General features: G+C 44.9%; 3 protein-coding genes across 3 annotated transcripts; 2 read left to right on the top strand and 1 right to left on the bottom strand.

Moving 5' to 3' along the window:
* Positions 1-2390: 2390 nt before the first annotated feature.
* On the top strand, positions 2391-6189 carry PCOAH_00016460 (Uncharacterized protein; the record flags this gene model as incomplete). Its single annotated transcript, XM_020058455.1, has 4 exons — positions 2391-2742; positions 2921-3346; positions 3474-4955; positions 4979-6189. Coding segments are annotated over 4 exons (3471 nt in total), but the record flags the coding sequence as incomplete, so codon positions are not given.
* A 1474-nt stretch (positions 6190-7663) lies between these two features.
* PCOAH_00016450 (Fumarate hydratase) lies at positions 7664-9751 on the top strand (the record flags this gene model as incomplete). Its single annotated transcript, XM_020058454.1, has 1 exon — positions 7664-9751. One exon carries the CDS (start codon positions 7664-7666, stop codon positions 9749-9751), a length of 2088 nt encoding a protein of 695 aa, XP_019914210.1.
* A 280-nt stretch (positions 9752-10031) lies between these two features.
* PCOAH_00016440 (Uncharacterized protein) lies at positions 10032-12979 on the bottom strand (the record flags this gene model as incomplete). Its single annotated transcript, XM_020058453.1, has 5 exons — positions 10032-11639; positions 11790-12119; positions 12258-12389; positions 12506-12601; positions 12743-12979. 5 exons carry the CDS (start codon positions 12977-12979, stop codon positions 10032-10034), a joined length of 2403 nt encoding a protein of 800 aa, XP_019913932.1.
* Between the last annotated feature and the right edge of the window lie 313 nt (positions 12980-13292).

The raw sequence follows: 13292 nt of genomic DNA, 5'->3' as shown, positions 1-13292 counted from the left end.
ACTGATTGGGGCGATTCACCTGCTATTCAGATGTGCACAGAAGGTGGAGAGGGAATACCTCAGGAATGAATCTACCATTGGTAAATACCCAACGTGTTGCGTTCCATTACTGTTACGGAGGTTACCACCACGAGGACTATCCCCCCATGAGATGCTTTGCATTTATGCCCCTTTTCAATATATGACTACTTGGTGTGTCTTTTCCCCCCTGAAATGTTTTTTTTTTTCCTGCTAAGATTTTATTAATTTTTTTCCCTACCTTGTAGAAGCCTAATACATGTAGAGACGGGCTTATCCAAAGTGCCTCCCTTTTTTTAACCACGCTGTAGTTGCAACGATTATTAACATACCTTGTTAAATTTTTTTTTTTAATGTAACGTTTCCTTTGCAGTGGTGTACGTACCGAGTGGGGGTAACCGGAAAGGACGCTACGCGAACACGTGAATACACATGCAAATGCTCCCTTATATGTGAGCTTATACATATCATCTGAGCGGTACACCAGAACGGCGCACCCCGTACACTCCTCCAGTGGTACCCACTCCGTATTTTTTCAAATTGTGTATAGAATCCGTTTTGAAAGTTGCCCCAAGTTAGACATAAACGCACCGCAGCGCATGTCCCTGCATATAGACCTACTCCCCCCCAGTTTGCGTTTCTATCCGTGTGCATAGTCCCTTTGGGGAAATTCCCTGTGCAAGTTACTCATCAGTGAGTCACTTTGTCTACCAGATATAGATAACCCAAGGGAGAAAAATAAATAAGTAAATAAATAAATAAAACATATTCTGCGTTGGTGAACAAATTTGTGTCCACCCGCCAGGTCACGCACATGTAGGTATTGTTTCCAACGCGCCACGCCATCTGCTTGCTCAGATCATAGTCCCTACTTTTTCGGCACTGCGTTGAGAGAAGTTACACAAAGTAAGGAGTCCCTCCTGTTTGCATACTTGAATGTGCATGTTTTTTTTTTTTTTTTTGCAAGGGGCACCTTCCCAACGGAGTTGTTTTCCCCCGGCGAGGAGCATTCATCAATTTTAAACAGCTCCCTCGTTCGTTTATGAATCTACCAACCTCCGGTGATCTGCACGAAAATTTTTATCCATTCCTGTGCATTCCTTTTTCGTCCTTATAAAGAATATTCGCTGTGGTTTGTGTACTCCCAAGGAGATGTTTTTTTTTTTTTTTTTTTTTTTTTAATTCCTCTCAGTTTTCAATTGCCCTTCTGCAGTGCCCGTCGTGTATTCCACAAGCCCCGCGTTAGTGTGCATGCATGTAGTACTACTTTTTTGTACGCACAGGAGGATTGTGGTCCATATATGGAAAGTAGCACGGATCGAATAAGTTTCGCCACGTCAAATTTTTTTTTTTTTTTCTTTTTTTTTTTTTTCGCTCTGTTTATGTATAGAGAGTTACATCCCAATTTTGTGTGAAGAACCGTTTCAGTTCGTGCTTGGTTAAGTGACGCTAGGAGAAGTACGCTGCGCCGTGCAGCCAAGCCGCGCCAATTTTTACTGCACGGCCTACCCAGCAGCAAATAGTACGCCTTGGCTTGTATTTCCTCTAAGTACATGCCCGCACCTGTGCCCACATCATTCAGAGGGATCACACTTCTGTTCTTGCCATTCCCTTTTTAAGCATTTCTGCGTTTTACTTGTACCCACTGCGGAAATTTTCTTATTTTTTAACGTGTACGTGAAAGTAGGAGATTGTGTGTGAGGCATATGTGTACTTATACAATAAAAGTTGAGGAGAACAAATTGTGTCTGTTGTTCAGCGGTGTTTTTTTTTTTTTTTTTTTTTTTTTGGGGTAACTGAAATGACAGTTTAAATGAGCATTTTGAATGTCTTTTAAGTGCAGATTGCTTTAATAGTGCATGTGTGTATACACTTAATTTTTGTCGACAGCATTTCGATCCGTTTTGTGATTCTCGTGACGCCGTTCGTTTGTGTCGATCTGTTCGGTCGCCGCTTGCTGTGCATTTGCAGCTCTGCCCCGGGGGAACAGGGCCTTTTTTCACGTGTGCACAATTTCAGGGTGAACCAACAAGAGGGTTCACATGCTTAGTTGCACCACTACACATACGCACGGATACGTTTAAGAGCATACCTACCAAAATATATAACAGCCGTTTCACGGTAACCCCGCGTCCATTTTTTTTCCGCTGCTACGCTTTAACGGGAAGAACGCGTGGAAGAGGCCAGACACAAGTGTCGAGAGAGGAAGAAACACAACCACCCCTTTTGTTACACACCTGTTGTTGTAGTAAAAATGTAGGTGTATAGAGAAATATGAACTGGAATTCCACGTGCTGCGTAGCCTTCTTCCCCATGTGTAGACAAACACATGTCCACCTATCTGACGGTTCTGCCCTACCCCCCCGTGTAGGCTTTACAAAACACAACTGTGCTCCTTTTACGCGAAGGGAATCTGCGCTAGAGGCAACAAGTGTAGTTGGGCTCATGGTGAGTTGGACGTCAGACCCATGCCCAAATTTTACAAGGTAATAGTTTCTTCAAGGCAGTTCATTGGTTATCCCATCGTTTACTTCCGTGGCGACGTCATCCATACTTTCCTCTCATTCCTTTTATTTTGTCCCCCCTTCTGGCAGACAAGAATGTGCTATACGTTTCTGTCAGGCAGTTATTGCGAAGCGTCCAAGTGTACATTTGCCCACACGGAGGAGGAACTTCGAGGATCTGGAAAGGCCCTTAGATTATGCACCAAATATTTTTTAGATGGTAAGTTTTTTTTTTTTTCTCCTTTTTATGTCAGTGGGTATAATTTGACGTGAAATATTTTTTGTGGGTCCATTTTGGATTATCCCCCCTCTTGATACGTCTGTTTGTACTCCTCGTGTGTTTCTTCACGTTTCGCATGAGGTCTTTGCTCACCCCTCCCCGTTGTTCCACCTCGAAGGGTACTGCGCCAAAGCGGACAAATGTCCAATGGCCCACAACATAAACCAGCTGGATCCCTCCGTGAAGTTTTCCAGCAGTGAATTAATGAGCAGAATGTACAATGGTGAGTTGGAGGAGGAAGGAGACGAGCCCAATTTGTACAAACGGAAATTGAATAAGAAGAGAGACGGAAGTGAAAGCAACGATGCGGACAATTGCAGTGGAAACATTAACGGAGGAGACCCCCTCAAAGTGAGGAGCAACATGCACAACGGGAAGGACGTGGAGGAGACCCACCCCGATGATGGTAGAAACCGTTATGCAGTAATAAGCCATTTGGACGAAGGGGAAAAGGACGCACAGGGTTCCCACAGAAACAGTTTTAATTTTTTAAGAAGTAACGGGAAGAAGACATACAGTGAGTATCTGCTCGAGGGGGACATCGGTACGTCCCGAGTGGGTCACCCCGAACACCATCCCCTGGCACACCTTTCCTGTGCGCTCCTCCGTTCATTGTTAGCGTTGACGCTAATGTGACACTAATGCACCACCTCTTACCTTTCTCCCCGCAGAGAGAGACGTCCAAAAAAGCAGAGGCGCGAAAGGAGACAACTTTTCCAATATCGATTTTACCCAAAATGGAGAGTTCGATCAGAATGGGGAAGTTGCAAAAATGGGAGACAGGGTGTCATGCAGGGAGTTCACCTATGACAATACTAGTTTCGGACGTGAAGGGGAAGGTGTTCCCATGAAGTTCTTTACCTATAGGATGAGCGGCGTCGACACGGTAAACGGAGACCACCTGGGGAAAGGGAAGCTACCCAACGAACACCACCAAAATGGATTTTCCCCCACAGAAAATATGTTCCTCCCTAGTAACGATCGTTTTGTTCGCAACTTTGGGAGCATCAACAAGGTAGATAAGGGGAATGTGCACTCGAACGTGGGGTCAAATATTAGTTCAAACGTGAACTCGAATTTGAACCCGAATTTGAACTCGAATTTGAAATTTGAGATGCTGAACGAAGTGGAGAGATATAAGCACCTGAACGTACAGGCAGAAAACTATTTTTTCAACAATATAAAAAAAAAGGAATATCCAGAGAACTCCCTTTTTGACTCCAATAAGACTACATACGAACACGTGAAGAGTGGATCGAATTTTTACAGCGACGGTATGATGTATTTGAATAGGACTAAGGAGAATCTAGACAACTGTGATGACCTGGGATTGCGTTTTAACTACAATGGTGGTCTTGGCGTTCAGAAGGACGTTGGTCAACGAGGCGTCTTTCACGAGGAAGACAACTTTAACTGCAAGGTTATGAACAATGAAGACAGATTTAACCACTTCAGGCTGGAGAACCTCATCCAGAATATGAACAATCTGAACATCACGAAGAAGCAGATGGCCACGCACCCCCTGGTGAAAACAATAAATGGGGAGAGCGCCTTGGACGGTGAGTCGGCGGAACTAAAAGACACCAAGGAGGGCGAAATGGGGTCCGAAGGAGATATCCACACGGGGGAAGACACGCACTCAGAAAAGGACTACTGCGGGGACAGCGAACCGGCCGTCATTAAACCGAAGGACCTTCCCCCCGAGGCAGAACAAATCTACAAAGGTGCCTCCTTCTCGAACAACATCCCAAATAATGAATTTAAGAAGCTTTTTTTAAGTAACAAAATTTCCAACCATGCGAAGCAGCAAAATGGTTACTCTGGGCAGTGTCACAACGGAGTTGGCCAAACTACGGTGAATGGATTTGTTGGGGGAGGCAGTTATGCCAACTTGTCTACGAACGGAGTGACCAACCTGTGTAACCTGAGGAACGTCCAAACGAGAATGAACCATTTGTGCAACCATCAGAATAATGGAACCCCGAACAGCAGCCTCGGAAGTGCCAGTAGCGTCCACGACAGAATGGTGGACGCCCACTATGACATGAACAGCATTTACAGAAAAATAAACGGGCAAAGAAGCATGACCGGAGTGAAAAAGGAAACTAGCAACTACAACCCTTCCGATGTGTTGATTGGCCAACAGTACCCTAGTGCTAATGTGTTTCCCCCCAAGGAAGTGTTGGAAAAAAAACGGAAAATTACGACACTCAGACGAAGAAACATTTTTTTAACTACGTAAATAACTACATAGAGGGAGGTACCACTGCAAGTAGACAAACAAATATTAACAGAGACGGAGTCAACGAAAACGACATTGGTGCCCGAGTGACTGTAGATGGTATGTTCCTAACAAATGGAAGTGAACTCCCCCGTGGTAGTCATCACAGTCACGCCAGCCATGGCAGCCATGGCAGTTATGAGGAGAGTGGCAACGACACAGTGATGAAGAACATTTTGAAGGGAAAGACAAACCTGTACTGCACCCCCAATAGTAGTGGCGTAAATGAAAATGGAAGCAGTTACAATTCAAGGGGAAGGAACATGACGAAGGTTAACCCAGCAGACGAATTGGGCCGAACGGAGGAGCTGCACAAAATGCTCATGAACGGCTCCTCGAATGGTATTTCTAACCACAACATGGGTGATTTTTTTTTCATGAAAAATGGAAACCACGTAAATGGCTTGACTTACCCCCATGGGGAAAATTCTCTACAGGGTACAACGAACAGTTTTGGAGACAACATGAATGTGGTTGGCATGGCTGAGGTGAACTACGGTGCCTCGAATGCCTGTGCGGTGGGGTTCACTAGGCGAACACTGCAAAAAAGCGTTGCTGTGGAAGGTGGACTGCTAAATGGGGGAAGTCTCCACGGAGGCTACGCACGAGGGAACCAAGGCAAGCACCAAAACCAGGGCTACCGGAATGACTGCCGTAGACATACGGAACAGCCACACATAGCCACGTATAGCCACCCCAACCACCTGATGGGAGCACATAAGAACAACTCACCCCTGAACCCACACATAGATTCCTACGAAATGGCCTACAAGAGCGATGAGGGCTTCACCAACTATATGCACAACGCTAGTAGGGAAGTGGAAAAAATGGGGAAAACCAATTCAGTGACCGAGAATGGAAGGCGGGTACAGAATGAGGAGGGCCTTTCAGACGGAAGCAACCAGGACAATAAAAAAAAAAACCGCAGTTATAACCCCCTGACGTATAGCTTTAGCGGGCTGTGCGAGTGTTTAGCCAAAGGGGAGGGTGAAAAGGAAAGTGACGTGGTGGAGGAAGAAGTGGACGAAGATGAAAATGATGATGAGGAGGAAAACGAAGACGACAGTGATGAGGAGGAAGAAGAAGAAAAAGAGGAGCGGGCGGAGTAGAAGTGCAACAGGAGGAAAAACACAGCACGTCTTCAGCGCAGAAACAACAGATGACACAAAAGGCAGTGCAACTGTTGCCGCCCCCGATTCGCAGCGAAATGTGGGTGAACATAAAAAGTGGAACCTTCAGCAAAATGGAGTTCCCGAAGGATGATGAGGCCGACACAAACGGATTCTGCGAAGTAGCTTTTTTTAAAAAAAGAACAGCAGTGTTTCCCCGCTAAGACGCTTTCATTTCATCCAGCAATATGTGTATGCTCCCCCCATTAAGTGCAGCACGCAAGGAAAGGCGTACCCTTCATCTGAAAGTATTGTTTTTTCTTTCTTTTTACAGTGCATACCAATTCGGTGGAGCGGAATGCGTCTTACCTGTTTAGTCACACCCATCACAGGGCATGTGTTGTATACTTCACAACATGAAGAATGCGTCCCTGATTTTGTTGTCCTTCGATTGCACGCATGTCCCATTCACTTGTACAATGATCAATTTTCCAATTTTTTTTTACGTAAAATTAATTTTTTTTCTATTTTTAAAAGTTTATCTTTTTTTTTTTCCGTCCTTTTTTCATTCTTCCTATATGTTACCCTCCCTTTTGAAGGTTGCATAAAGTCATGCCTTTTTTAATAGCGCTAGACATTTTGTTCACTTGTTTGTTTTCGCCTGTACCATCAGTTTTCTTTTTTCTTTTTTAACACGCAACTGGGGGACTTAACATTGTTACACACTGCATTTACTCATTTATCGTACCTTCCCGTCGTGAGGAAATACCAACGTCAATGCAGATCTGAATCTTGGTGTGTCGTTTTTATCGTTCCCATGGGCACGTGTAGCTTATGTAGTCACGACGGCGTGGTCCTTTGCGTGTGTTTTTTTTTTTTTTTTTTTTTTGCCTCCGCGCAACGCCTAAGAACAAGCGACAATGCATTGTATAAGGGGCGTTGTCTGCACAAAAAAAAAATAAAAAATAAAGCGAAGGAAAAACAAATTAAGTGCCGCATAATCCGCAACAGACCACACGGGAAAAAAAAAAGTGCTAATCATCCGGTTTCCCAAATTTGCCTCTTCCCTGATGGCAGTTGCACTTGCAACGTTAGAATGGCTATTTCGCTCAGTGCATGAATTTTTTTTTTTTTTTATTTTCCCGTTGCGTTATCACAGTTTGTAATGTAGCACAGAGGGAAGGCCAGAGGAGGGGCCGCTTTGTAAGGACCAAAAGGAATGACAAATTAATGTCGGCACAGGGGGGTTGCGCATATGCTCCTGTTGCCTTACTTTTATGTGCTTCCATATTTTTCTTCCTCTTTTTTTGTTTCTTTTTTTTCCCCTTCTGATTTTCCCCGTTTGTCCATTTCGCTGCACAGGTCCCCCTCGACTGCTTTGCAAAACTGCGCAACAAGGGACACGTCGGGGTGAACATACCTTTACAGTAGATGAGCATTTTATCAGTCCCCCCCATTGTGACAGCACAAAATGCGTAACTTTACGAGGATCCCGCTTTGCCGCTCCCCCTCTGGGAAATGCCTGAGGAAGAGTGCACACCTGGCCGGGAAGTACCCGTTCCGCTTTAACAAGGCCCACATAAAAACGCTGCACAACTTCCTAGACGTCCTAGAATTCGAAGAGGGGAAAGAAGACGATACGGAGTACAGACGAATCGATGAGCTAAGCAAATACATTGAAGTTGTCAAAATTAAGGACAGCCCAATTAACGAAAGTAAGTACTATGGATACAACTTCGAAAATGAAGATAATTTTTTTCACCCCAATGGAGAATTGAAAAAGTTACCTGAACAGGTTAGGCAAAATGAAGAACAAATAAAAGAGTACATACATGTTCCCCCATTCGTTTTAACGAAATTATGCGAATATGCATTTAAAGAAATTTTATTTTTTTTAAATAAAAAACATTTGAAGCAATTGAGTAATATATTGAAGGATGGGGAGTCCAGCAAGAACGACAAGTATGTTGCCATGACTTTAATTAAAAATGCCGTGATCAGTGCTGAGCAGAATTTGCCTGGATGCCAGGACACAGGGACGGCCATCATCCTGGGCAAAAAGGACGAGGAAATATTAACCACTTACGAGCACAAGTATTTGAACTTGGGCGTTTACAATGCGTATCGGAATAATAATTTTCGATACAGCCAGCTGTCTCCCCTGAGTATGTTCAGCGAGGAAAATACAAAAAACAACTTGCCGTGCCAGATTGAGATTTACAGCTCCGTGCGTGGGGGGAAGGCGCCCACTGTAACCACACCACCGGGGGTGCAGGCGTCTGCAACGTTTGCAACGTCTGCCCCGTCTACCGCGTCCACCGTTTCCACCACTCCCACTGTGTGCTCCCCCAAGTATGAACTGATCTTCATCGCCAAGGGGGGAGGAAGCGCAAACAAGACCTTCCTCTTCCAGCAAACCAAGAGCATCCTGAACGAAGACAAACTCTACGACTTTCTCCTAGAAAAAATTAAAGAAATAGGAACGTCCGCATGCCCCCCATACCACTTGGCAGTAGTCATTGGAGGACTGTCTGCTGAAATGAATTTAAAAGTAGTTAAATTAGCATCGTGCAGGTACTTGGATAATTTGAAGAAGAAAGGGGGGGGATATGGAAAAGCATTCCGAGATACAAAGAGTGAGGAGATTATCTTGCAGAAGGCACAGGCACTAGGTATAGGTGCTCAGTTTGGGGGCAAGTACTTTGTGCATGACGTGAGAGTGATCCGTCTGCCAAGGCATTCTGCTTCCTGTCCTATTGGTATTGGCGTTTCTTGTTCAGCTGACAGGCAAATAAAGTGCGTCATTAATAAAGAGGGGGTATTCATGGAGGCACTGGAACATGAACCGATAAAGTACCTCCCTGAAATTACTTACAAGGATTTGAAGCAGGTCGGGGGGGTTGTCACGCGAACTGGGGGGGATGATCACCCAGGAGGAAAGGAAACAGGAGGAGGACTACCAGGGGAAGAACTACCCGGGGAAGACCTGTCAGGAGAGGGAGGCGTACCCATCAACCTTAATCAGCCCATGGAAAGCATCCTCAAATGTCTGTCCGAGCATCCAGTGTCGACGCTGCTACTCCTATCGGGCAAATTAATAGTCGCCAGGGACACAGCCCATAAAAGAATAGTGGACGACTTTGTCATGAAGGGAATACCCATCCCAGAGTACTTTAAAAAGTTTCCAATTTACTATGCAGGCCCTGCGAAAACGCCGGATAATTACGCCAGTGGATCTTTTGGACCCACCACAGCTGGCCGTATGGACGCCTATGCTGAAGTACTTATGAAGAATGGGGCTTCCCTAATTTCGCTAGCCAAAGGGAATAGGTCATCCGTTGTAAGGAACGCATGTAAGAAATATCATGGGTTTTATTTAGGTAGTATTGGTGGCCCTGGTGCCATTTTGGCCAAGAAAAATATAAAGAAAGTGGAGGTGATTGACTTTGCGGAGCTCGGGATGGAGGCCGTGCACCTCATCGACGTGGTCGACTTCCCGGCCTTCATCGTCATAGACGACAAGGGAAACGATTTCTACAACAAGTGGATCCCCCAGTAAAAGGCAGCGTAGTTCAGTGCAGCCAATCTATGATCTGTGTGGATCATCTTTCAATTATCGCAGTGCACCAGGGGGAAGTTATTCGGATTTTGTCCTCCCACGGTTTTTCTGCTTGGTCTCTACGTTTGCACAAATCGTTCATCCAGTTGGGCCGTAAAATAGATCCGCCGAACATTTTTCAGAAAGTTTTTTTTTTTTTTTTTTGCAAGCTAATTTTCGTGTCCATCATTGGGTGTGGACGACCCGTGTGACATTTTTTTCTGTGCAAATATACTTGTTGCTACTGTTTGGTGAAAGAAGCGCTCGTTTTCCCCGAATTTGACACCCATTTAGGGGGAGGCTTGGTTTTATTCCTTATATCCTGTGAAATGAGTTTGGTAGATGATAGCCCTCTTCCGATTTTTGTGACCTGCGTTTTGACAATCTGTGTGTGGGTTGTTGTGATTGGTGCTGGGGGGTTAACACTTGACTGGGGTCCCTTTTTTGGGGGAGCACCCTTGGGGGGACCTCTCTGGCCTGGTTTACCCTTCGGGACCGGCTTATTTGCAATTTGCGGGGAGGCTTTACCATCTGTTGGGTTGAGATGGACCGGTGTACTGCTTACCCCACCGGAAGGGCCAATCGTTTTGGAAGGCTTCCTCACTGCTGGTTTGCGTCCCCGCACGGGGGTACTCTTCTTCCCCTTCGCTGCTCCGTCGATGTTGTACCGGTTGTTCCTCTTGAGGAGAATTCCTGTGTACTCCTCCCTGTTGCTCCTGTTTTCCATTAGCAGCTTAACCGCCTTCACGTGGTCTATCACGAATTTGTAGAAGTCGTAACATAGTACCCTCCTTTGTATGGCTTTATTGGTTTGTTCCTCCGTTTGTTGAGTTAGTCCATCCTTCGACTCGTCAGCCCGTTTTTCCTCACGGAAGAAATAGCAATTTTTTTTGGTGCACACGTTTTTTACAGGTATGAGGTGATCTCTTTCGTGTGTGTAGCTGTCCTCCCCCATGGGGACGTGTGTCTTCTCCCAGAAGGTGCACACATAGCTTCTATCTCCCCCCTTTATCATGGTATGTAGTATTTTCAGGACATTCAAAAGCATCAACCTTATGTGGCCTAAACATTTTACGTATGAATTTGACGTGACGTAATTTATCTTCGTTTCGGAAATGCACTTGCGTAGGTCATCGTAGTAGGGTTCTTCCTCTTCGGCCCTGTGTGGGGGCGTCGTTTCGGTTGTTGTTGGAGGGATGTTGTTTGTGCCCCAATCGAAGAGCCCCTTCAAGTTGGAAAACAGACAGATGATCAGCTGAATGATCAGGGAAGCATCGTAGCATAGAAGGAGGTCAAAGGATCCCCTCTGAATCTGATAAATTGAGGTGATGATTTTTTTCGTTTCTTCTAGTAGGAGATAATTACAAATTAAGAATATGTTGGGGTAGATGTCTTCTCGATTTATGCGGAACGTCAGGTTGGACAGATGGTGGTGCTCCTCCTCGTGCTCGTTGCAAAACTGGTAACTGTACATATCGCTACTCATGTAGAGGCTACTCTCCTTTGTTGCCGAATAACACTTAATCAATTTTACCTTTTTTTTTTTATTGTTTTGTCCCGGCTTCTTCCTCGTAGAGGTGGAGTAGACACCCTCCACAAAGTCGAATAAGTTTTTATTCATATAAAAAAAGAAGTACGTTAGGAAGGATGTATTTACGTTGAAATGGATATTTGGTGGGTAGGGGAAGAGAGTCTTCTCTTCGCTGAACACCATGGTCTGCTCCGCTCCCCTCTGAAGGATGTCATTCATGTAATCACTCATCTTTCTGTGTATTTCTACGCTGTCTGTTTTTTTCTTGTACCCCTTGGTTTTCTTCAATGAGACGAAGCGCTCACACTGGGTCACTATCTGGGGTAGACAAACGGGGTGGTGTATAATATAACATAGTTGCCCCGTCAGGGAAGCACACCCAAAAGGATCACAAAAATGATCGCATAAATGATCAGAAGTATGATGACAAAAATGGACACAAAAATACTGGCCATAATGAAGACCCACCTTCTTGATCCACTTGTTCAAAGCCAGCAAGACGAAGAGGTACATGTTGTCCTGGGCAACCGACTCCGTCCTCTCGAACTCGTCAATAATCTTACACAGAAACTGAGGCACGTCGCTTATTATACCCTTGGCTTTGTTCAGAAATTTATTTACAATTAATATCTCCTTCATTTGTTGTGATTGTTGAAAAATGTAATTTTCGCTGACAATTCTGAACATGTTTTTGTGTTCGTCTTTGAAAATGCCATCGGCTTGGTCGTTCCTGTCTTTGGTTACCTTCGCGGAACTCTTCAGCTTCTGGAGGAAGCGCTTCCTCTGCTCATTTGCATTCTGCATGTGGTATCAATGGATATAGAAAGGTAAATACCTTCCATGTGCTTAGCTAATTCGTGGCGTAGTTTTATCCTGTCAGGTGAGAATATAGAGGAGGCGTGCCACCCAATCAGGTGTCTTGCCCATTTTGCCTACCAAGTAGTTGTCGTTCTTCGTTATCGTCGAGTACCTCTTGAGGAAGGCATTCCTGTAGTGCCTAATTTTGTACAAGGCTGCCGTGTCATAGGGGGGGTCGATTTTGAGGGTAGTGTCCATTTGAATTTGCTTCTTCGAATTGGGGAGAGGAGGGAGTTATCATGAGAAGAGAGGCACAGCGTCCATGTTGAGGGGGCGCCACCGATGCGATGATACCACACCGATTGTAAGACGGTGGGACTGCTCACCTTCTCTGGAGCTTCCACTGCCGCGGAAAATTCACCCGTTTTGGTCAGTTTGATTGCCCTCTTTAAATTTTCCTTTATCTCCGTGAGGTTTTTATCCTTAAGTGGGGGAAGAAAAAAGGGGAGGGTATCCTTGTCCAGCGGAACAGGTTCATCTGTGCATTAGGCAGGTCATATTATGCATGTCATATTAAGCATGTCATGTTATGCACGTGCCGTGCCTGCCGCTCCTTCTGTTACGTGCGCCCGTTGCCTCTCCACATCTTTCTTCAGCTGGACGAGGTTAGCATGGACAGAGTTGTAAAGACTCTCTTTATACAGAGAAATAATTTTCTGAATGAGCTTATGATATTCATCTATCGTGACTGCAAAAACGTCTGCCACCCCTTGGACATAGTTATGAACAATTCGGTACTTGTTTGTTAAGCATATAATGATGTAGTCCATCATTTTGAGGTGCTGATACAGCTCGTCCATTTTGGTGTGTTGAATGCCTTTGCATGTGAAGCTATAAACATGGAAAAGTTTTTCTTTTCACATTTTTTGAGGTGATCCTCTTGGGGAAACTTTCACAGGGGGGTAGTCATCCACATGGAAGGGAAAAAAAAGCCACAAAAAGGGTGCGTCTACAGATAGGACTTCCCTTTTTTTCATGAACGTATTAAAATGGATTTTTTTTTTTTTTTTTCCCCTTTCACCGGTCGCCAGCGGAGTTATGTGGAACGCAGCCTCTAATGAACTTATCAGGCGAAGGAGGAAGAAGAAGAGGGGCGTTCCCCTATTTACAAGG

The sequence above is a fragment of the Plasmodium coatneyi genome, chromosome 7 (assembly GCF_001680005.1).
Source record: "Plasmodium coatneyi strain Hackeri chromosome 7, complete sequence".
Classification (NCBI taxonomy): domain Eukaryota; phylum Apicomplexa; class Aconoidasida; order Haemosporida; family Plasmodiidae; genus Plasmodium; species Plasmodium coatneyi.
The sequence above is the reverse complement of the archived record's forward strand: the minus strand, read 5'-3'. Positions and strand labels throughout refer to the sequence as shown.